At 30.7% G+C, this 25388-nt stretch overlaps 1 protein-coding gene across 6 annotated transcripts in view; it reads left to right on the forward strand.

Annotated features, from left to right (window-relative positions):
• The window catches only part of LOC143063712 (proto-oncogene vav-like), a 54779-nt gene extending 31426 nt beyond the window's left edge, over positions 1 to 23353 (forward strand). For 4 of the 6 annotated variants that reach the window (XM_076236032.1, XM_076236031.1, XM_076236029.1 and 1 more), the window contains 14 exons: positions 2180 to 2289; positions 2921 to 3016; positions 4142 to 4173; positions 4601 to 4660; positions 8226 to 8252; positions 8925 to 8954; positions 11696 to 11820; positions 12345 to 12404; positions 13358 to 13512; positions 14112 to 14234; positions 17464 to 17554; positions 18735 to 18837; positions 19383 to 19537; positions 19944 to 23353. In XM_076236032.1, the coding sequence (XP_076092147.1) occupies positions 2180 to 2289; positions 2921 to 3016; positions 4142 to 4173; positions 4601 to 4660; positions 8226 to 8252; positions 8925 to 8954; positions 11696 to 11820; positions 12345 to 12404; positions 13358 to 13512; positions 14112 to 14234; positions 17464 to 17554; positions 18735 to 18837; positions 19383 to 19537; positions 19944 to 19991 (1215 nt within the window). In that variant the 3' untranslated portion in view covers positions 19992 to 23353. Of the gene's footprint in view, positions 1 to 2179; positions 2290 to 2920; positions 3017 to 4141; positions 4174 to 4600; positions 4661 to 8225; positions 8253 to 8924; positions 8955 to 11695; positions 11821 to 12344; positions 12405 to 13357; positions 13513 to 14111; positions 14235 to 17463; positions 17555 to 18011; positions 18100 to 18734; positions 18838 to 19382; positions 19538 to 19943 lie in introns of all 6 variants that reach the window. The other 2 variants (XM_076236030.1, XM_076236034.1) reach the window with 2 other exon arrangements.
• The last annotated feature ends 2035 nt before the right edge of the window (positions 23354 to 25388 follow it).

A 25388-nucleotide genomic window follows, 5' to 3' on the forward strand; every position in this document is an offset into this window, starting at 1 on the left:
ATCTAATACCAGAATATTGATCCCCTTCCCATATTTATCTGGATTTATTTTGGGTTCGTATGATATCGTCTGTGTCATCGTCGTCTTCTTCGTTGTCCGAAGACACATCTTGTTTCCAGACAATAACTTTAGTTTAGATGAATGGATCTTTATGAAATTTAATAACAAGGTTCATTACCACAGAAGGAACGTTGGGATTAATTTTGGTGATGAGGATCCCAACTGTTTATGAAATAGGGGCCAAAAAGGGGCTCAAAACAAGCATTTTTCTACTTACAGGATAATAACTTGTGTATAAGTATTCCAATTGCTCTTAAATTGTATCACAATGTTTAATACCACAAGTAGAAGGTCCAAATCGAGGTCCAAAATTAAAGTTTGTTTGATTTCAACAAAAATTGAATCCTAGGGATTCTTTGAAATGCTGAATCTAAACATGTATTAAGATTTTTGATTATGGGGCCAGTTTTCAAGTTGGTCCAAATCGTGGTCCAAAATTAAACTTTGATATCAACAAAAATTGAATCCTTGGGGTTCTTTGATATGCTGAATCTAAATATGTATTTAGATTTTTGATTATAGGCCCAGTTTTCAAGTTGGTCCAAATCGGGATCCAAAATTAAACTTTGTTTGATTTCAACAAAAATTAAATTTATGGGGTTCTTTGATATATGCTGAATCTAACCATATATTTAGATTTTTGATATTCGTGCCCGGTTATCAAATTGGTCCACATTGAGGTCTAAAGGGTTCAAAATTGAACTTTATTTGATTTCATCAAAAATTGAATTCTTGAGGGTTCTTTGATATGCTGAATCTAACCATGTATTTAGATTTTGGATATTGGACCATAATAGGTAAATGTCCAATTTAACATTTTTAATTTTTTAAGTTTAAGTTCTTAGACCACATTCATTCTGTGTCAGAAACCTATGTTGTGTCAACTATTTAATCACAATCCAAATTAAGATCTGTATCAGGCTTGAATGTTGTGTCCATTCTTGCCCCAACTGTTCAGGGTTCGAACTCTGCGGTTGTATAAAGCTGCACCCCGTGGAGCATCTGGTTGTAGTTTCTGGACAACTCCTTGTTTGTAAGTGTATGGATCTCTCTGACATTGTACCACAATATTCCATATCACAAAAGGCAGGAAGGGATTGAGTTTGGGAGTAATTGCCCAATTCATGCAGGAATAAAGGGCCAAAAAAAACATTTTTCTAGTTTCCAGACATTAACTTGTTTAAGTGTATGGATCTCTCTGAAATTGTACAAGAAGGTTCCATACTACAGAGGAAAGGCAGTGATTGAGTGTTGGGGTAATTGCTCCAAAGGGGGGGGGGGGGCTTCAAAAAGTTTTGGGGTCCAATTTTTTAAGGGGTTAAAAAAAAATTCAAACTTTTGAAATGTTTCAAGAAGAAATCTTAATTTGCACAGTATCGCGCAATAGATTTGTAAGATCTTGACATTTATTTTTGTGTCAGAAACTTACACTATGTCAAAACAATTGTTTGAGTCAAACTACATGTATCTCAAAATATTTCTCTGGTCCGGCTGACTTGGATATAACAAGAGTCAACTTATAGTGTAGAAAGGCAGGTAAAATACACATGATATTTTACTGGTAGAGAAAGGCAGGTAAAATACACATGATATTTCAATAGTGTAAAAAGGCATACAAAAATACACATGATTTAATGATAGTATAGAAAGATTGGTAAAAATACACATGGTATTTCAGTAGTGTAGAAAGGCAGATAAAATACACATGATATTTTAATAGTGTGGAAAAGTGGAAAAAATACACATGATATTTTCAATAGTGTAGAAAGGCAGATAAAAATGGAAATAAAAGTAGACATTTTAATGCTACCGACATTCAAGGTTGTTGTATATTAATGATCTACATGAAAACTATGCATGAGTTCCAAATGTCAAATATAAAAAAATCCAAACATATATTTTCATAGGTATAAAAAAAAACATGTCCATGTTTTCAATTTTACCAGACAATTCATTGTTCTGAAAGAAAATCATGTACTCCAAAAGAGAATGCAGATCCTTCTCCATCCACATGGGGCTTCAGATGCTGGATATTAGATTTTATTTTGTCAAATGATATACCATGTTGATGATAATTATAAGTTTAATTAAATTTTGTCTTTTTCTTATTATCTTTCAGTGGAACAGTGGTTTTATCCTTGCAAAGAAAGATGAACAGATAGCTTATACATTTTTTGCCAAAACAGATGATATGAGAATAAAGTGGATAGAGGCAATAAAATTATCTTTGTAAGTTTTTCTTTCCCTTCAGTTTGTCTTGCTATTGAAATAAAAAAGATATGTTTCCTTTGCTTATTATGAAAATGTATATGAGTTTGAAACAGTGAAGTTGTTTTCATCCTACAAACTTTATATTTACTCTTAACTTATGAAGAGTTGAGAAATGTGTATTTTGATACATATTTTTCTGTTTTCTTTTTTCTTTTAAAGTATGTGATGAAAAAATCCACCTTTCATAATTTTTAGTGAAAATAAAAAACATATTAAAAGAAACTATAAACATCTAGTGTACACCATGTGACCTTTTGATATACATGTATATATTTTGGTTTGTTTGAACATATCATCAATTTGAGTAAAGTTGGAATAATTAATGATATCTTACTCATATTCTACGGGCACAAGCACTTTTAGAATTCCATCCTGAGAAAGTTAAAAGCGCTTTAGAAATCTTTTCCAATAAAAAATTATGAAAATTCCATTCCAACCAAAGACTATAAGAATTCTTATTCCAAGTTTGTGCTCCATAGTTACTCCATCAAAATAGATACAGTAAAAATACATTTAAAACTGTTGTGTGAAAATTATTTTTAGTGATCAAAGAACGAGTAGTCTCTACTACGTTTTCTGTTTATTTCAGAGATAATACCCAGCCTCCTGCTCCTGCTGGTGCTAATTATAAAATGAATACATTTGATACTCCAACAGAATGTTATGCCTGTGGTAAATTATTGAGGTAAGTTGTTGTTATTAAAGAGAGACCTTAAGAATACATAATAAAATTGAGAATGAAAATGGGGAATGTGTCAAAGAGACAACAACCCAACCATAGAGCAGACAACAGCCGAAGGTCACCAATGGGTCTTCAATGCAGTGAGAAACTCCTGCACCCGGAGGCGATATGTACATTCATGTCAAGGTGAAAATTGAAATTATCAGATCAAAAATTGGTAATCTGTTAATCTTTTTCTTATGATAGTGTCTGTCATCTATTACACAGTTAAAGGATCTGTCTAAAAACCAAGATTAAAGATAAACCTGCATACAATGATGACACATTTATATTCAATTGTTAATAAATTTTGCAAGGTTTATATATGATATTTTATCGTAAAACATACCTTAGGAATAGGTTGATCAGAACGTCCTATATAGTGTGCAATAATCTAACTTGCAGGGTTATAATGCTAGAAAAAGTTATAATTTTTAGGGGCCAGCTGAAGGACGCCTCTGGTTGCGGGAGTTTCTCGCTGCATTGAAGACCCATTGGTGTCCTTGGGCTGGTTAGTCAGGTTGTTGTCTCAGTGACACATTCCCCATTTCCATTCTCAATTTTATTATGATGATGTAAGTTTGTCGTCATGATAAGAAAGTTATAGAATGATGATGTAAGTTTGTCGTCATGATAAGAAAGTTATAGAATGATGATGTAAGTTTGTCGTCATGATAAGAAAGTTACAGAATTTCTCTAATTCTTAGCAGATTTATATGGTCAATTTGTTGTTCTATCGATCTTTATTGTTCAAAATTCTATGACGACCTCAGATATCTTTTGATTTCTCCCAAATTTGCTATTGTAATGTCGCACAATAGTTTACCATGCGAAAATGACATCACATATGATATATTTGCAGATCATTTTAAAGAAAGATTGAGTTTGACTCCATGTCTTCTTAAGTATTAGAAAAACAGAATGCACCACTGAATGCAATACATTTTGTTTTTTAAATTTGAAAATGTAACTGTAACCAAAAGGGAAATATTGTATCATGCTTGATTCAGTGGCAGTATCTATATTTATACTGTTTATGTTGGTCCATTTCTTTTATGGCAATTACATTTTTCTTCTTGTATATTTCAGAGGTGTATTCTTCCAAGGATATTTATGTGAAGGTAAGTCAGTTATATTACCATCAGCAATGCATATGACCATCAACAGTATCAAGCTATAAACAAGGATTACTGTGCATTCATTTATTTTCGTGTGTACCAATTTTCGTGGATAACAGAAAACTTTCATATATTTAATTTTGTGGTTATGCCATTGTCTGCATATAAGCCTATAGAAAATATCTTATTTGTTGAATGTTTAAATTCGTGGTTCGCATATACCCATGAAAGCCACGAAAATTGGTATCCAACGAATAATAATGAATCCACAGTCATAGAGAGGGGGCATAATTGTAAAAAAACACTCTTTACATGATTTAATTTTTTCGTTTTCACAATAGCATTTATTGCAGTATTATGGCAAATGATTCTGTAGACTGGTAGGAGCAACTAATTCTGCATGAACAAACAATTTTACCCTATTTTTCAGACAATAAGCAGTGTGTACATAAAGAATGTATAGGGAAGTCGCCAACACAGAATAAGGGAGGTAAGTCAATGTTAAACTTTTTAGGAACTTTAAATTAGAAGGAAACCCAATCATAATCTTATTATTTACAGAATCTATTACTTACTAAAAAACGAATAACAAACTCTTCATTAAAAAATGCCGGAAGATGATGTATTTGGTATATTTGACTAAATCCTTTTTAATTTCCCACCTCAAAGTCAGCTGCCATAAGTCTCATACTACGATGCCTGTTCTATTCAGCCTAAGATTAAAGACAACTCACATTTTCAACCAATAGAAGTAGTGAGTTTAGATAAATGAAAGTTCATTTGGAACATATAAATAGATTACATGAAAAAAATATTATGTGGTAGTTCTATAGCCAAGACAGCACCAGTGATCAGCTAATTCTGTCTCAACTTTGGAAGAAGAATGAGTTGTAACATTTGTTGGTAAATGTTGACAACCAAGGAATGGTCGTAGGTTTAAAATTGATCACTTTTCTTTATGTGTACAACTATCCTATGAAATATTAATATTAAAAAAACCACTGACACTATTTATGCCAACCTTTGTTTGTATTTAACAAACATTTTAATTTGGGTTTCTTTCTTCTTTAAAATGCAATGCATGAAAGATCGTGGAAGGAAAAAAGTACTAAACAGGTTACAAAAATTAAGTTAAAAGCATCTGCATGTTAAATCTTTCAACAAGTATGTCTTGTTCTAAATTGCTTTTTAAATTGACCAAAAAGAAATATTTTCCTACAAATTTTTTATTCGTACAAATATTGATTCAAACTCAATAGAATTTTTTAAGTTATTTTTTTTTATATAGATAGCATTAATCTCCTAACTCTAATAGTAAAAAACATTTTATGATTCCAATTAAAAGGTTTTAACTTTTCTTCTATAAATGCAAATCTTCTTCATTTACACTCTGGTGGATAGTTGTCTCATTGGCAATTCTGCCACATCTTCTTATTTTTGTATACATATGAATCATAATATATTGTTTGTTTCTTTGTCCAGGGCATCATAGTGAGTAATAACCCAAAACTTGTAGTGCTTATGTTCACAAATATTAACAAAAATATATAATGATATTAACCAGAAATATATTCTGTATTTATATTGAATTAAGATTAACAATAAAAAAATCAAACAACGTAATAGATACCAGTGATCTAGCTTATTTCAAATTAGAACAGATACTGATATGAATCAAACAGTTTTGTTAGTTTCAGTGACCAAATGCATATAGGTCGTTACTTTTCTTGTTTAAACTGTTTTACATTTGTCATTTAGAGGCCTCTTAAAGCTTACAATGTGACAAGGGTTTTGCTTATTGTTGAAGGCCTTACAATGATCTATAGTTGTTAACTTCTACACCATTTGTTCTATGGTGGAGAGTTATCTCAATGGCAATCTGCCCACATCTTATTTTTAAACAATAGATTTAAAAGTACTTTGAGCCTGCTTTCAGCTATTGCAAACATTTAGTTGCTTCACGATACCTAGTTTCATCTTTGGCTTACACATTTGTAATCACAGTAACAGATACAGTTTTACGGCACCATATCTTTTGTTTTACCACTGATGTAGGAAATAAAAGGAATATAGATGTAATGGTCTATGTCTATGTCTGGAGTTAAGTTCTTGTCCCTTGTTTCCTCCTGTTTTTATTTGTTGACAATTATTATTAACTGTAGATACTTCATTGTCTCAGTAGAAGTTTATTCACTTCACATCCTTTTGTAGATTTGTTAGCACTTGTACATTGTGTAGTATGATGAACTTTTGATGGCTATTTGAGTGAAATTGTGTGGTTGAGTTTCTGTGGCATTGGCATTTACCACAAATTTCTTTTCTGCTCATAGTGATACAATGTAGTATAGTGGCATAGTGGGTTTAGCCTCTGCAGACATTAATTTTATCAACTCTATTAATATAGGTGTCCTACATTTGTTATCTATGTGTATGATATTTTTTAATGTTAAAATATTAAAAATATCATTAAATTTTATCATTTTTTTTTTCTTTTTCAACCATTTCTTTTCTTGAACAATTATATACATTTTTAGTGAATAAATCAATATTTATATAGTTATATAATAAGATTGTGAATGGAAATCAAATGGGCAATGTGTTCAAGAGACAACCCTACCAAAGAGCAGAAAACATCCCAAAGCCACTAATGATTTTAAACACAGCAAGAAAATCCCATATCCAGAGGCTGGATTCAGCAGGATATCACACTTAACTCCAAAACATATAAAACAACTAACATTTAAAAAAAACACATACAAGACTAACAATAGTTACTTATATAAGATATCGGTATAACCGACATATATTGTATGTAGGATTTTAAATGTGTGTTTCACTCATTAATTTATTCCATATATAGCCACACTTCTTCTATCTCCTTATCCTCCTTGTAGTCAGTATATCATGTAGATAAATCATTTACTAGTTGTACAGGACAAGGCTTGCTGTAAAGATATAGCAACACTTAAATGTTTTTAAAAAAATGCTGGTATCTTTTGTACCTTCCATAGCATTGCTCATTAAAGTCTACTTTTCATGTCTTTTGGGACATTATGGAAAAGTGCAACACCAAATTGCGTTTGTCTTGGATTTAATTTATATTGAGAGGTCTTTTGACAACAGAGTATGAATTGTAAAAAGCAATTACTGAGAGTGATGAATTTAAAAAGGGTAAAAGTTGACTAATAATATATGTTTTATTGATTTTATTCACAGGATTCAAATTTTTGTTAACCAATGAAATAAGTTACATTCTTTTGCTATTTTAACTTCAATAACACAGCAGTTAATATTAATATGTTATATCATTGATTACATACTTGTTACTTCCTGTTGAACAGTTAGTGTGAAAAAAAAAATTTGCACATATTTTCCAGTAAGGGAAAAATTGAAAAACATCATTTTAAAAGATTTCTTTTTAAAAAAAAATTAAAGTGAGTTAGGAATATTTGCTCAACTGGGGTTGTATAGTGAAAATTTATATAAAAATGCTGAAAGAAAACACTATTGCCACTGAAGAGTTTTTATTACAATACAATGGTCAATATTTTTTCTCTTTTATGCTTCACACTATTGTTGAGTTGTATTTGTTCATGAGCTCAGATTAAGTTCATTTGCTCCTTATGTTTTGTTTTTTTTCTGAATAATAAACAACATATTTATAGACCAAAAATACAGATTGTCCATCTGAGGTAAAGATACTGAATTGATAATCACTGTGGATTCATGGGATACCAATTTTCATTGATTTCGTGGTTACAGGTGAATCACAAATCTAAATGCTCATCGAAGTACACATTTTCCATAGGATTGTACGAAGACCTTTGTTTAACCACAAAATCAAATAACGACAAAAATACAAAGTTTCCCAAATCTATGAAAATTGGTTCCCACGAAAATTAATGAAACCACAGTAATTGTATACATTGCATTAAATATAAACATGCTATTTCAGAGACTGAGATTCCAGTTATAATTCTTAGGAGGTGTATTATCTATATTACTGCTCATCATCTTTCATAAAGTTATGTTAACTTCTAAACTTATTTTTTCAGTGCCACCTGTACCGCCAAGAGTTGTTGGTAAGTCCTAAATATTCTATAAAATATTTTTTGGACTTAGTTAGGCTGTCTGTGATTGGGTACCATGTAAGGGGGTTAACTGTTGGCAGTATTTTGCTTCACATTATTGTTGAGCTGTATTTGTTCATGAGCTTGAGTTCAGTTTACTTGCTCTAGGTGTTGTTTAAAAAAAAGTGCAGATTGTCAATCTGAAGCAAAGATGCTGTACTTAATAGGCTCTTAAGTTAATATTATAATCAGATAAAACAAATTCTAATTCTATTGTGAGAAATATGTTTTAAAAAGTTTTTTTAACTCTTTGCTATATTATGGAAGTTTATATACAGAAACAGATTTAAACCTAGTAATCTAATTTCTATATGAAAATTATACTCTTAATATATATTTTTGTAAAATTCCAATCCCATTTATATGTTGGTCAAAGTATCTTTGAAGTTGATATACATGTATTAGATTCAGATGACATTTCAATTTGTTTGATTCAAATTCATTTCTTTTTTTGAAGTTGAAATTGCCTGATAATAATTTAGATTGGACAAGTCATTCAGATTTTGAATAAAAAAAAAGTTTAGTATTGTATGGATGACATAAAAAGGGATTACAAACACTTGATGTATCAATAAAAGATATGCAGTTTTTATTAAGATGTGTACATTTTGTAATTAATTTTAGGTGCTAAGTCAGAAGCATCTGCTAAAATCAGTAAGTTGTCACAGTGACCTACTTTTTCAATAAGACTGCTGCTGCTTTTTCTGCTTCTTTCATAAGCTTAACATACTACCATAACTAAGCTAATTTTTCCAGCAGTTTGACCTTGCAATTCTCTTGTATGGACCAGTGATAGAGATGATTGCATGATGGGATGTCATGTCTTATTAGCATTATGAAAGGTGTCCATTCTTCAATTTTTTTGTCATGGTTTTTTATTGTTACTAAATATTATCTTCAATATTTAGTCAATCAAAGTTTGTAGTGTCAGTAAAATAACTAATCAAATGTTGTAGTGGTGTATTTCTGTATCTTTCACTAGTTTAGTTTTTATTCAATTTTTTTCTTTCCTTTTCTTGTTTTAACGTAACGTCATACTGGTTGTAGACTTTGATCATATTTTTTTATGTTTATACGTTTACTAACCTAGACTATTAAACTTCTAGTATTGTTCACTAAAATATATGTAAAATGTCAATATTCAGTCAGTCTATAAGATTGTTCTAAATTTTTGTAGTTTTCAACTTTTAGATATCTAGTATTTCATCAATAATACTGACTGCCATGATATTCTATGAATGTTTAGAAAATGACTTCAAACCTTTCACTCACACAAACAAATAGTTTTATTTACTTCCCAGTTTGACAATGTTTCTATTTGTTGTTGGAAGATGTTATGTTCACCTCTTGATGTCTTTTTTTTGTCTCACTTGACGGAGTCAAAAAGCGAGACAGGTATGCTGCTACTGGCGTGGGCGGCGATGGTATTAGTTTGTTATTAGGTCTAGTTTATGGTGAACCACTAGTGGTAAGTCAAAGATATTTGGTATGCATTTGTATTAGTATTGGCGCATCTCATTACCATGGAGATTATTTGACCCCACCCCCTCAATTATGGTCTATTCACTTTGAAACTTTTGCTTAGTTTTCATATATTAGTTTGTGATTAGGTCAGTTTAAAGTGAACCACTAGTGGTAAGTTAATGATCATTGGATACAGTTGTATAAGCATTGACATATCTCATTTCCATGGTGATTATTTGGAACCACCCCCTCAGTCATGGTCTATTGACTTTGAAACTTTTGCTTGGTTTTCATTTATTAGATTGTGATTAAGTTGGTTTATGGGGAACCACTAGTGGTAGGTCAAGAATATTTGGTATGCAGTTGTATTAGCATTGACACATCTCATTACCATGGAGATTACTTAACCCTACCCCCTCAGATATGGTTTATTGACTTTGAAATTTTGCTTAGTTTACATGTACATGTACTAGTTTGTGTTTAGGTTTGTTTGAAGGGAACTACTTATGATAAGTCCATGGTATTTTTCCAGTGTTATTTAGTTTGATCATGCATACATATATATTGCCTTGTAACAATTGTTTGGCTAAATAGACATAATATTTCACAAGCTTTTTGATAAACCATGAATAATATCTTTGATATGTCACAGATAGTCTATTAAATTGTATTGGACATATACATCACAAAAATATCTAGTCTTCACAAGGCTGTGGAAGCATTTTGTTGCATTTTCATCTACATGTTGGTTGTAAAAGTACTCCTTCTTTTACTTGTCTATGGTTAAATTCACTATAGTTAACATTTGTTATCTATCTGGAGGTAATACTATAAACCAACTAATTTTTTGCAAGCAATTTTTTTTTTGTGACAAATAATTTGGAAGTATAAATTGTTGCCAATTTGTCAAACTTAGATCGATTTTTCATATGTATACATGGTCAAGTTTGAAAAATCACAAAAATAAGTTGCAGCAAAGTTTGCGATGAAGAACTTAAGTTTAAAATAAGTTGGTTTAAAGTGTTAATGTCATGGTTGACCTATTAAACAAGAGAAATAAACTTTATTGTAATTTGACATATTGTAAATTCAGAAATTATTGCTGGGTTTTTATTATGTGAATAATGCAATCCAAATAATTAGAACTTGCATCTTCATATCTGATACAAACATCTGTAAACAGATTTCCTGAAATTGCAATAATTAATCTGGCATTTTTGTCGATTCTTTCAAAATCACAACAATAAATGCACACAATAATTTCTGAAATTACAGTACTCAAAAGATAATAGATGTAAATAGCTTATTCTTTTTTTAATGAGAGAGTTCTGAAAGTTATTATTAAAATTGCATTTAAAAATTTCTAATTATTATTTTGTGTTAGGATCCAGAAGATGCAGGAAATGTAAGGCCATTTCAAAGTATTCTATCAGAGGTCCGTTGCTTCCACTCATTATATAAATCAGCATATATAAGCTAGTGAGACAAGTACCTAAATGCACTGTAGAACCCATACTTGTTGTTATTCAAATGATGTTCTGATTATAACTTCCCTTGGTTTAGTGGCTAGCGGTCCTACCTTGTGACAGTCCATAATGTGTCTATTCTTTAGATCCAAAATGGCATGATGTACAAAAATCATTGTTGAAAAAAACTTTCTTCAAAAAATTTGCAAGCAGAAGTTTTTTTTTAATAAAAATCTTAATTACAGTGTATATTGTCATTCAAATTCAACTTTATTTAGCATAAAAATGATTATTTTATATGATGTTAACTTTAGAAATAATCAAATGCTTTTGCAAAGCAATATAACATGATAGAATTTTTTTAATAACGGATTTCAGTCATTTTAGAAAGAAATTATTTTCTTTTAAATATATATTTACATTGATGACAATCATTTACAAATGTTTTATATTTTATTCCTACAGGTCATGTGAAAGCAATAGTAGACTATGTTGGGAGTCCAGCACCACCAGCTGGCAAGAGACCCTTACATTTCAGAAAAGATCAAACAATTAAAATTTTAAATAATTCAGATCCTCAGTGGTGGAAGGTAGGTACAAGTTACAAGTTCTTGGACCTGTTTCCATAAACATGAATTAATTAATCTTTTTTTTATAAATATTGGTATTTTATCTGAAGATACCAACAGGTTGAGGGATTCAATAAAAAGAATAAAGGAGTTTATAAAGAGTACAGTTAATAGGAATTTTCAATTAAATTTGACAGTGAATAAAAGGGACACCACCAATTTCTAAAAAGTGGTAAAACAAGCAATGGTACAAAAATACAGCTTTATTTCATTTCCATAGATTAACTGCTGATTTTTAAAATAAAAAAACTGAAGAAAAAGTGGTATTTCTATATCAAATATTTCATTTTTGCCTTTTAAGAGTTATGCTCCTTGATAGATCGAAAAATAAGCATAGAATGTGGCATGTCAAACAGGCTGAAAGCTCTAATCAAAATACAGAAACACAGTTTGCTGTCAATTTTACAGGTCATAATTTGTCATAATTTGTCATAATTTAGTTGGTATATTTGCATTTAGAGTACATATATATAACTTTTTTACAGGGTACTATGGGCAATGAAGAAGGTTGGTTTCCACAACATTTAGTCAAAGAAGAACATAAGGTAGGAAAACAGTCTTCAACTTAAAAATAAAAAGCTAGGAATTTTTATGACTAATAAAAACTTCGTAACTTTGGTATATGTAGAAGTGATTAAAGAAATTAAAACTTACCCTAATAAGACAAAATGCATGTAATGCAGTTAATATAAAGGCAATTGATTATATCTGGACACACATGCAAAAAGTGTAGGTCGTACTGCCAATGCTTGGTAAAGATTGATATAGAAAGTATGTAATCTGTATCAAAAACACATGGTGTGATCACCTGGTTATTAAGGTGGTACCTAACACTACAGGGAGGTAACTCTGTAAAACAGCTAAACGTTTTAATTATGTTATGTTGTTAAGGGAATATTAAGCTTCTCAAAGATCAAAATAAGTGTTTGTCAAACTGCTATATAACCAGTGTAATTTTTCTGATAAAACGGTTGGTTCAAATTTTTTAAATTTTTATATTTTTTAGTTAAAGGGTCAAAGTAAATACTTTGTCAAAATTTTATGAAAATTGAACGAGCCAAATTAATTTTAGTTAAAGGGGTACCACCTTAAGTTGTTTGATAAACAACGAACTTTTATAGTAGATTTTAAAAGAAGTTGATGAAGAGTCCTGGTCTTGATGTAATTGCATTCTTCAATTGAATTTTTCTGCAGCTAAGAATATGGATTATCCCAAGAGAGATACTAAAAGCTTTAGAAAAATGTCAGAAACTTTGTAGATGTATTTGGTATGTTTGCATGCAAAAGTTTTCCTAAAGTCACAACAGCTAAAGATCATATGGTTTTCTGCATAATTTTTGAAGTTTTGAACTTGATTACTATTATAAATGTATGTATGACCTTGGAATTTTTATTGAATTTATTGGCCATTCCACAAGCTTTCAGCATTCTTAAATCCTCAAATTGAATTAATAAATTTGTGTATGACTAATTGCTGCTTTCTTTGTTTTGTGATTAGATTATACGCAAAGAATCCTATGTGGATGTGAAAATTCGGTATCCTTCAACACCGAATGGTGTGACACCTGCGCCTCGCCCACACTCGCCTCTTGTTGGTTATGTGAATGTCCCTAATGATAATGAAATGTCCAGTCATTTAAATGTGTATAAATGGTATGTATGTTTGTGGTCAATTTTTACTTTAGATTATTAAAAACAAAATATTTTCAGTGCTGTTACAGATTGATATTTATAGAGTGCCAAAATATTAGTAAAAATTTCAATTTTATTTCATTTTTCCACCACATTCATACAAAGCCGTGCCCTTTTCATTGAAATTGAACTTTCAACACTATGTTTATTTTAGCAAATCACCTATTTGACTTGCATTATAAAAAAATTTTAAGCACTGCTCTAAATGTTGTTGAAATGAAGATGTCAAATTTCACCAAGAATTACTTGTTTAATCTTCCTTGCAAACACAACAAATTTACAGATTGATTTTAAGCATATCTAAAGAATTGAACACTTCTGAATACTAGAATGATGAATAGTAAATTTCGTCCTGAAATTTTAGATTTTTTAACAGTTCAAATATCCCAAATTTTAAATTACTTTCAAAATATTTTAATTAAATAAAATGTTAATTTTGTTACCTCTGCTAAAATGACATTGCCAGGAAACAAATAGCATTGTCAACAACCATTACAAATCATGTATATCCGATTCTTAAAATCAGTTAAAATTTTAAAAATACTCTCCTTTTAAATCAGGTTTGTTGGTCCCATGGACAGGGATACAGCAGTCAGAAGATTAACTTCCTTGCCAAATGGAACCTTTTTAATACGTGTTAGTGAAAATCCAGGACGACGAGGAGAACTTTCACTTAGTTTAAAGTAAGTTTACTTTCTTATTCTCACTTGCTTTTGAGAATTTATCAGACTGAAAAATGAAATAATTTGCCTTTTCAGAATCTAATGCATTCTAGATAATTTTTTCAAAAGCACATACCAAAATGTTTAATGTTTGTGATTGGCTAACATTGTCTCAAACAATTGAAATTTAACCAATGACATTGTAACAATGAAATTACCCATGATGCTTTAGATTCTGAAAACTACCAATTTGAGGATTTGAAAATAAAAATTTGTAAGGGTTCCACGGAACCCAGTGTCTCGCCTACTTTTGCTGTGAATTGCAGGATCAACAAAAATGAGGGAAAAAATCAATAAAAATATTCCGCTTGATACCGTGTTTGGATTGTAGGAAGCTTCTGTCCAAGTTTGGTAAAAAATCCTGGATAGTATTGAATCTAATAAATGTTTTATAAACTTTAACTGCAGACTGGATGTAATGTTAACTGGAAGAAAAACTAAGTCCATTTATAAGTAAAATACAGATACTCAGGTACAAAATAATAACAAAATTTCCTTCTAGATACTAGCTTTTGATCATAAACAAGCTTCTGTCTTAGTTTGGTACAAATAAAAAATAGTATAAGAAAGTTATCAAAATTTTTAAAAATTTAACCACAGAGTGAATGTGTTGTTTCCTGGCAGAAAAAAAGTCCATTTAAAGAAAATATGGAAAAAATGGATTTGTCATTTTACAAAATTTACTTCTGGATACTATCTTATGATCATAAACAAGCTTCTGTCCAAGTTTGGTACAAACCAAGGATAGTTTAAGAAAGTTATTAAAATTTTAAAAACTACAACCACAGAGTGATGTAATGTTTTCCCGCAGAAAAACTAAGTGCATTTATAAGTAAAATACGGAAAAAATGGAATTTTATTTTCACAAAATTTACTTCTGGATACTATCTTATGATCATAAATAAGCTTCTGTACAAATTTGGTAGAAATCCAGGATAGTTTAAGAAAGTTATTTAAATTTTAAAAACTTTAACCACAGAGTGTATGTAATGTTTTCCTGCAGAAAAACTAAGTCCATTTATAAGTAAAATACGGAAAAAATGGAATTTTATTTTCACAAAATTTACTTCTGGATACTATCTTATGATCATAAACAAGCTTCTGTCCAAGTTTGGTAGAAATCCAGTATGGTTTAAGAAAGTTATTAAAATTTCAAAAACTTTAACCACAGAGTGAATATTTGTGGACGCCGCCGCGGACGACGGAATGTAGGATCGCTTAGTCTCGCTTTTTCGACTAAAGTCGAAGGCTCGACAAAAATCACAGGGGTATAATGATAAATTATTTATTCAACACTTCATTAATAGAAAAGGGGAGAAATGCATGAGACAGACAATCATAGAAATCTCTGAAGGTAGAAAAAAAATCACATTTTTAGCTCTCCTGGCCTAAAAGGCCAAGTGAGCTTTCTCATCACTTCGTCCGTCGTCCATCGTTGTCTTCGTTAACTTTTACAAAAATCTTCTCCTCTGAAACTACTGGGCCAAATTAATCCAAACTTGGCCACAATCGTCTTTGGGGTATCTAGTTTTAAAAATGTGTGGCGTGACCTGGTCATCTAACCAAGATGGCCGCCATGGCTAAAAATAGAAGATAGGGGTGAAATGTAGATTTTAGCTTATATCTCTGAAACCAAAGCATTTAGAGCAAATCTGACATGGGGGTTAAATTGTTCATAAAGTGAAAATCTATCTGTCCTGAAATTTTCAAATGAATCGGACAACCGGTTGTTGGGTTGCTGCCCCGAAATAAGTAATTTGAAGGAAATTTTGCAGATTCTGGTTATCATCTTGAATATAATTATAGAAAGAGATGAACTGTAAACAGCAATAATGTTCAGCAAAGTATGATCTACAAATAAGTCAACATGACCAAAATTATCAGTTGACCCCTTAAGGAGTTATTGCCCTTTATAGTCAATTTTGACCAATTTTTCGTAAATTTTTGTAATCTTTTACAAAAATCTTCTGCTCTGAAACTACTAGGCCAATTTTAACCAAACTTGGCCACAATCATTATTGGACTATCTAGTTTAAAAAATGTGTGGCATGACCCGGCCAACCAACCAAGATGGCCGCCATGGCTAAAAATAGAACATAGGGGTGAAATGTAGATTTTGGCTTATATCTCTGAAACCAAAGCATTTAGAGCAAATCTGACATGAGGTTAAATTGTTTATCAGGTCAAGATCTATCTGTCCTGAAATTTTCAGACAAATTGGACAACCTGTTGTTGGGTTGCTGCCCCTGAATTAGTAATATTAAGGAAAATTGGCAGATTTTGGTTATTATCTTGAATAGATATAGATATAGATAAACTGTAAACAGCAATAATGTTCAGCAAAATAAGATCTACAAATAAGTCAACATGACAAAAATTGTCAATTGACCCCTTAAGGAGTTATTGACCTTTATAGTCAATTGTTAACAATTTTCATAAATTTTTGTTAATTTTTGTAAATTTTTAGGAAATATTTTCCACTGTAATTACTGGGCAAAGTTCATTATAGATAGAGATAATTGTAGCAACAAGAATGTTCAGTAAAGAAAGATCTGCAAACACATTACCATCACCAAAACACCATTTTGTCATGAATTTATCTGTGTCCATTGTTAATATGCACATAGACCAAGGTGAGCGACACAGGCTCTTGAGAGCCTCTAGTTATAAAAACCACAGCAATGCAATATGATGATGAACAAATTCAATTGAATAATTGATTGATGCATATAATGTTGAATTAAATTGTTGTGGAACAAACCATACATGAAACAGATGCATGTTTTTACTAATTCTTAATACTGTATTGTACAACTTCATGTTTTATCTATGAATTTGCAAATTTTGTGCTTAACTTTTCTCTCAATGAGACTACAAGTGTATCTATTGTTCCTTATGTACAGCTGTTCTGTTGATTAGAATCTTTAGTTACAATGAACTTTTCCATTAATCATGAAAATTGGCATTATTCTATTTTCTCAGAATGTGGAATTTCCATAGATTTGCTAGATAGTGTGAAAAAAATACTTCAATTGAATGCAATTGTTTTTATAATACATTCTGTCTGCAAATTCTTCAATTAACCTTTTGACTTTTTACTGTGACTTGTTTTTAACCTTTGAATGTTAATCTTCAGTATTGCATGACCTTAATTACCCTGTAACTGGATTCTGTTAACTTTTCCTTCTAGATATGAAAACCAGGTGCGGCATATCCGTGTAGAAAAAAGTGCTGAAAACTATTACTATTTAGGTGATACCAAATACTTCCAAACTGTTCCAGTAAGTACCAGTCTCAAGTTGATTGACACATGAGGTCAAAGGTTGGCATTTACTAAAAAAGATGCATCCCATCTGAACTTATGTGTTTGGTTTCTTGATATGACAAAGCATGTTACTTTTTGATTCTCAAATAATTGATGTGTTCTGCTTAAAAAAAAATTGCAAAAACTGTATTAACTGCTACTTAATGATATTTTGACAGTTTTATGATCACTGTGATCTGAAAGACCTCTCTTGAAGCTTTTCTTCTAATTGCCAACCTTTTTGCCTTATGTATGATTTTAACATTCTTTGTACAATTTGGGTGTGTTGGCACTTTGTGTCTTTTGTCAATGATGCCAGACATAGCTATCAAAGGCAACACCATATTATCAGGTATAAAAAATAATGTAAGCATGTTAATAAAAATACATGATTTTATATAAATTTGTCAGTTTAGACAGTATATATCTTGTAGAATGGATTATAATTTTAAACACATGAAAGTTCATCAAGAACCAGGGTTCTACTTCCTGTCTAGTGAAAAGAGATTTATCTCCGTTATTGTAAGTAAACTTAGTGAAAAGAGATTTACCTCAGTTATTGTAAGTAAACTTAGTGAAGTTTCTGCTGTCTCTGCTTGAGAATTTAGCTGTTAATATTCAAAAATATTATCTTTCAAAAACATATACATGTGATAGTAGAAAAATCACTTTGATTATAAGGTCAATATGTTGAAGTTCAAGGTCACAGATACTTGACCTAGACTTAAATCAGGTCACATTTAAGGTTTCAAGATGTCAAATCTGGTATCTTAGGTTAAATCAGAATCAAATTGAGATATCATTGCATATATCTGATGAAAGATCCCTTATTAATTTGTGGTCATAATCAAGGGTCTGAAAACAGTCATATTTGCAGGTCATGACCTAAGCTAAAAGCTATATGTCCTAAATGAAAAATTGGGATAAAGGACAAATTTTATTTTACAGAAAGAATTACGGTTATTTCATTTAAATCAGATTTCTTGATCGCCATTTTGCACTTTTTGTTTTGTAATCCCTTTCGTGTAATAAAACTGCCACTTCAGTATAGTTTTTAGAGTTCACAAAACCTTTCTTCCTGATGGTCATTTGGATGTTTTCTGCTATATGATCAGGTTGTACCCACTTCTATTCTCTTTTCTATGTTACACTTACAGGAACTAGTAGAATTTTATCAACAGAACAGTTTAAAAGAATGTTTCCCTGGTGTCAAAACCACATTATTGTATCCAATCAAAAGTCAGGCTGGATTTGGTGCAAGTAAGTACAGTATAACAGTTATAAGATAAAAGTAAACTTTTGGTCAGAGTTTAGAGTAGAGTTGTCTGTAAGGAGAAATGTGTGTACCATTGTTAAAAATCTAACTCAGCATGTCTGTCTTGTTTAAGCAGGGTTGATATTTATATTGCTTTAACATGTTATAGTCCTGAAAATTTAATTGGACACTGGACGTTAATGTGCATCCATCTTCATTAAGTTATAATGAAAGGATACTGTAAATTCAGAAATTATTGTGTGCATTTATTATTGTGATTTTGTTATTTAAACTAAAACAAAATTTTGATTTATGTGATATTGAGAAAAATCCTGTTTTTAAATAAAAATTCATATAGAAAATTGCAAAGTATGATTTTGAATTATTGTGATTATAACTCTATCGCATTTTTCGCAATAATAAAATCATTGCAATAATTTCTGAATTTACAGTAGTTAATATATCCTATAACATATTTTTCATTCTGTATATTAGCTTTCAGGAAACTGTACAGGACAATTGACTATACAAATATTATTTTCCATTATAGCTTCCAGAATTCTTGGCTATGCAGTTGCTGTTTATGATTATGCTGCAAATGCTACATCACAATTATCTTTATGTCGTGGAGATCGTGTTGCAATACTCAGTAAAACAGGAAGTGATAAAGGCTGGTGGAAGGGAGAGCACTGTACTACTGGCAAGGTAAATTTATAGAAGCTGTCAGATTTCAGAATATAAGACTAGAATGAGTAACAGTATAAAGCATAAAGATAAATGATTTAGATAAGTGGTAGCAAATACAGTTTCACAAATTAGGCTGTGTACAGCTTTCAATGTACATGCACATATGTATAAAATGTACAGATAATACAATTGCATGTACACAAAATCAACCAAGAACAAAAATTAAAGTGGACAATGTATTACGTAGAATATATAAAAATGTTAAAATGCTCCTACATTAAAAGCAATGTAAGCATTATCTTATTGGAAATGCGATTAAAGCTATATGCATGTCTTGGAATTTACATAAAAAAGGGACAATATAACCTATATAAGACAATTCTTAATAAATTTGATTTTAACTTAATATATTTTAATTTTACAGGTTGGTTACTTCCCCTTAGCATATGTTAGAGAAGACGATGAAGAATAATAAGTGCTAAAAAGTCATTCCAAACAAAAAGTCAATCAGGTGTGACATAGAGACAGTGCTGTCCCCCATAAAATGGGAAGACAATTGTGTCATGCATGACTGAATATCTGTGATTGTACTGCAAAGCTTTATGCTTGAGTACCGGTTTTTATTACAAGCGAATAACACTTATTTAAGGACATATATGACTACTGGTATATGTTAGGGTTGTTTTGTTTAAATTTTATTTTAAAAAAGAACATTTACTTTATTGTCAAATCCAAACTAATCAAAATGACAACTAGAAATGTCTTGAGCACTTTTTTTTTTAGAAAAATGTTAGTGAATTTAGGTGAAATAACCCTAGACGTGTAAAGTGCTATCTAGATGAAAGATAAAGAATACAAGCGATTATAATTAATTTTAATATAAGGACATAAAAGTATTATAATTAAGGCCACAACTTTTTCTTTGTGTGTTCCTGTGTCTGTTGTCTTAATTCTTATAACAAAACCACATCATGTGTATATTTTTTAACTGACTATTTTGTCGAATTAATTTTTAAAAGTAAAATTAAGTTAATTTGTAAAGGATCTCAAAAACCATATTTAATGGGCCAACTTATAACTATGATCATTACTCCTCCATTTTAGTTTCATTATTAAAAATATCATGTAAAAAAAATTTAACGGTATTACCAAAAAATTGGCCCATATGTATCTGCCCCATATAGGTATTTAAATGTTAGTACACAGCAATACAAAAATGATTACCATTACTGAAACTTACTAATATCTTTTATGTATAGAATATATATTGTAAGAATATTTAAAGTTTTGCTCCTTAAGGTGGTACCCAACACTTTAACTAAAATTAATTTGGCTCGTTTAATTTTCTTGAAATTTTGACAAAGTATTTACTTTGACCCTTTGACAAAAATATAAAAACTTTAAAAAATTTGAACCAACGGTTTAATCAGAAAAATTACACTGGTTATATAGCAGTTTGATAAACACTTATTTTGATCATTGAGAAACTTAATATTCCCTTATGAACACAATGTCATTAAAACGTTCTGCTGATTTTACAGAGTTATCTCCACCTTAACTTTGAAATGAAGTTTCTTGATTTGTTTGTAAAATTTTTGCATATTATTCAATCAAGTTTCTCATTAAGCATTTATCTTGTGCTTTAAAATAGGCTTTCAAACTATCACTAGGTGACAGCACTTTAGTAGCCTAAACTTTAACTGGTTAGCTTTTCTTTTATCATCAGTAAAAAGGAAACAGCAAACTAGTAGATGGCCTGTTTAAACTTAATATAAATAAATTATTTAATGCTTTCTACTTTTTGGCATTAGTTTTAATACTACTCACCATAAATGTGAATACTACAAGTCATAAAGTAAAACCTAAGTATCAGATTTAACGTGACAAAAACTTGTGAATTCTGTATTATATTTATATAATGTTTATATATGTATACTCTCATCAATTTAAGATAAAGAATCAGTATTATAAAAAAAAATATTTGGTTAATATCATGTTTATGATTACTCATTAATTTATATATATACATATTCAAATATTACAATATTAATTTAATGGACAGTATGTAGAATTTTATTTGGTTTTTCCCCTGCATGAGTGAGGATGGACTCGAATTATTTTTTTAAATAATTTTATGATGTACATTGGTTATGTTTAACCTGATCAGTTTTATGTTATCGAAAAAGTCATTCATTTTGTTTTTTTATTTCTTTTTATATTAAGTTTTTTTTAAAAAGGTCTTAACATGTTCTTAGATAGACTTAAATAGATTGTCATGAAGGCAACTTAAAATTTGTTACAGTAACCTTGTTGTGTCTCTCCCTATGCAGTGAAGGTGACATAAAAATATCAGGCATTCACGGTCTTTCCGTTCACTCCCTCACATAAACAAATCTTCCCTTATTTTTATGAAGTCACAAAATGATGATTATTCTCACTATAACGTTGCATAAGTGTTTGGCTTTTTAGGTCAGTTTACCTTTGAAAGTTCCCTTTCCTTACAAAAAAAGAGAAAAATTTATTATTTATAGCCTTTTTATGTACCGTTTTTAAAATTACCTATACATCTTTAACATGTTTCTATTAAAAAAGCCAGTTATTTTTAGAAAGTCCATTCAAAATAAAACACTCTATATGTTTCAAAAGAAAACTTGAAAAGAACCAAGCCTCTGTATGATGAAGTAAATAGTGTTGTCGCTTGTGTTTGTACTTATGATATTGTCTTTCCATATAGCTAGTATATAAACGCACCTTCTTCAGAAAATAATTTTGCAATTGATTTTGCTTACCTGTAAGCTGAAATGAAATTATTTTACAGAATTTTGTATTCTAAAATATGTGAAACAAGCCATGTGAACTTCAATCATCTAAAATTTTCTGCCAGTTGATATGTAGTACAAATTACTTCTGAAGATTTCAAACAAAATTTAATGTATATATTCCATTTTGCCAAATTAATGCTGTGATTTTTAGAGGGAAATACTACAAGTCATAAATTAGTTTTGTTTAAAAAAATACAGAATCAAGACTGAAGCCATAGATTGATAAATATAAGATTGCATTGTTGCCACACTCCAAACATATTGCAACCTGATGCAGAACCTTGGTAGTGTCAGTAAAAATAAAAAATGTGCTGACTTTGAAACCGAGAATGTACTCTAATGAAAAGATTTGTTGAACCTAGTAGTAAGGCTTTTGAAAAAGATCCTTTTAAAAACCAAACTAATGCCATTTTGATATATATTGATAGAGCTGAATCTTCAGGCTATTCTTTGGCCTAAAGTGAATCCTTTAGGCCTGATTTTTATGCCCCACTTAGGCACATTATGATTTCAGTCTGTGGGTCCTTTCATTCGTCTGCCTATTCTTCTCCAGGCTAAAGTTTTTAGTCATGGTAGTTTTTGATGAAGTTGGAGTCCAAACAACTTGAAATTTAGTACATATGTTCCCTATTATATGATCTTTCTAATTTTAATGCCAAATTAGAGTCTTGACCTTAATTTCACGGTCTACTGAACATAGAAAATGATAGTGGTTAGTCTGATGTTTACCTTCATTCATGCAATTGTTACTGTTGAAGAATAGAGCATGATAAGGAAACTATCTATTGGATAACTTTTTTATGACTTGTTTCAGTAACCTTTTAAACAATTGAATATTTATGTTGTAAGCAAATGGTAGCTTTTGTAAGCACATAGAAATAATAACTTATAACATACATGTACTATTATAAAATTTTATGAGTTTTAAATGTGAATATATTGAAAGTTGTACAGAATTGAATTAATTTGTATATAATGTACTATTTGTGCATAATAAAAAAGAAACCACTAACTTGTTTGAAATTACTTTTCACAAGTTGAAATTCATCATATTGGCCATATGCATGTTAAAAGGTGTCCCAGATTAATCAAAAATAGTTTAGCTGATAAACCTAAAAAAATCAATATTAGTAGTGTTGAGAGAGGAAGGTGATTTTTATGCCCCATGTGGGGCATTATGTTTTTTCAGTCCCTGCATGGGTTCATTTATCTGTTCTGTTTGTCTGTCCATTTGTCCGCAAGTCCTGCTTCAAGTTGAAGGTTTTTGGTCAAGGTAGTTTAGTTGAAGTCCCAAGTCCCTTCAACAGCATAGTCCAATGAAGTAGATGTAAGCAGTCAAAGGCAACTGTACAGTCTACAACAATGAGAAAAACATGAACTGTATAGAGGGCTATAAAAGACCAGGAATATATTAAACAATTCAATTGAGAAAACTAACAGCCTAATTTATAACAAAACAATTCACCAAAAAAAATATGACGACCATGAACAACTGACAACCACTGAATTACAGGTCCCTGGCTTGAGAGAGGTACATACAGAATGCGGTGGAGTAAAACATATTTGTGAGTGCTCTCCCTTAAGGGAGTTCGCTTCTCACTTTCAAAATAATTAACTTTTCAAAACACTAGTTTATATTGATAGGGGGATAAATAAAGGGATCCAAAGAGCAAAAAAAAAAAAACAAAGGGCACCGTGCTTGTCTTCGAGATATTAGCCATTGAAATTTTGGCGGGAAACTATTCTCTCTTGACTTTTCATAGCTTTATCATTGACAAGTTTAGTTCTAACAAACTATTAAAAAATAATTAAAATTTTATAAGATTTTTACAGATGGCTTATCATTATACATGTAAACGATTTACGAAAAGAAAAATGGGAGTCACCGGGCATATTTTTTCAAGGCATTCAAATAGATAAAACGAGAGGATCCTGAAAATCTGACAAAAAATCCAAAACATGACAAGCCAGCTTCCTTAAACTAGGACAGTGGTGTTACAGCAAACAGTTGCAAAGGGCTTAACTCATCAGATCAATACAAAGCAGAAAAACATTGTAACAAAAACTCAAGAATGGCCGTGTTAGGGTATTTATACATCCCCAACAACAGAATGACACGCAGTATATTTATATGAGAGTAGTTACTGACAGCAGGAACATACATGTAGATAGTATATCCGAGTTCCCAGCTGACAGCTAGTTCAAAAAATTATAGTCACAAATATTAACTAATAATAAAAATGTATATAAGACTAAAATATCAATCCGTACACATTCAACATTCAATGAATTTATTAGTGTAAATACGTTTGTAATTTGTTTTATCATTTTAGCTCACCTGTACTGATAATGTAACCTCTTGTTTATCAAGTAAGAGTACTGGGGCGGATCCAGCCATTTTAAAAGGGGGTCCCAACCCAGGACAAAAGGATGGGGGTTCCAACTGTATGCAGGGTTCTCACTAATGATTTTTGAAGGCAAGTCCAGGGACTCGTCATTTTTGGCCATGGTGAGTCCCAACAGTAAGAAGATATTTTATGCAATATAATTTATCATTTTTAGGCTCTAAAAGAGCAATGAAATGACAATAAATTCAGATTTCTTTTATTCTATTGTTATAAAATGATGATATGTGTGTTCAGTTTATACCAAATATTTCAATTTTGATGCATCTTTGGACATGTTGGACTCACCAGTTTTGAAAATGATGAGTCCAGACAAATTTTCATGAGTCCAGGACTCATGGACTCGCCTTAGTGAGAACCCTGGTATGTCCCAATTCAAATGCATTGATCGGCCAAAAAAAAAGGGGGGTTCCAACCCCCCGGACTCCAACCCCATGGATCCGCCAATGGAGTACCAGTAATTTTGTCAACTGTCATCAAACACTTATAGACAAAAGATGAAGTTTTGATAGAACATCCTCTACATACCAATCTTAACAGACCGAATCACTCGACTTTTGTCTTGCACTTAATAACACAATTCACTACACACTTGTTGACCACAATAGTATATCAGATGTTTGCTATATAGGGATGGTAGAT

The sequence above is a fragment of the Mytilus galloprovincialis genome, chromosome 2, assembly GCF_965363235.1.
Source record: "Mytilus galloprovincialis chromosome 2, xbMytGall1.hap1.1, whole genome shotgun sequence".
Taxonomy (NCBI): Eukaryota; Metazoa; Mollusca; class Bivalvia; order Mytilida; family Mytilidae; genus Mytilus; species Mytilus galloprovincialis.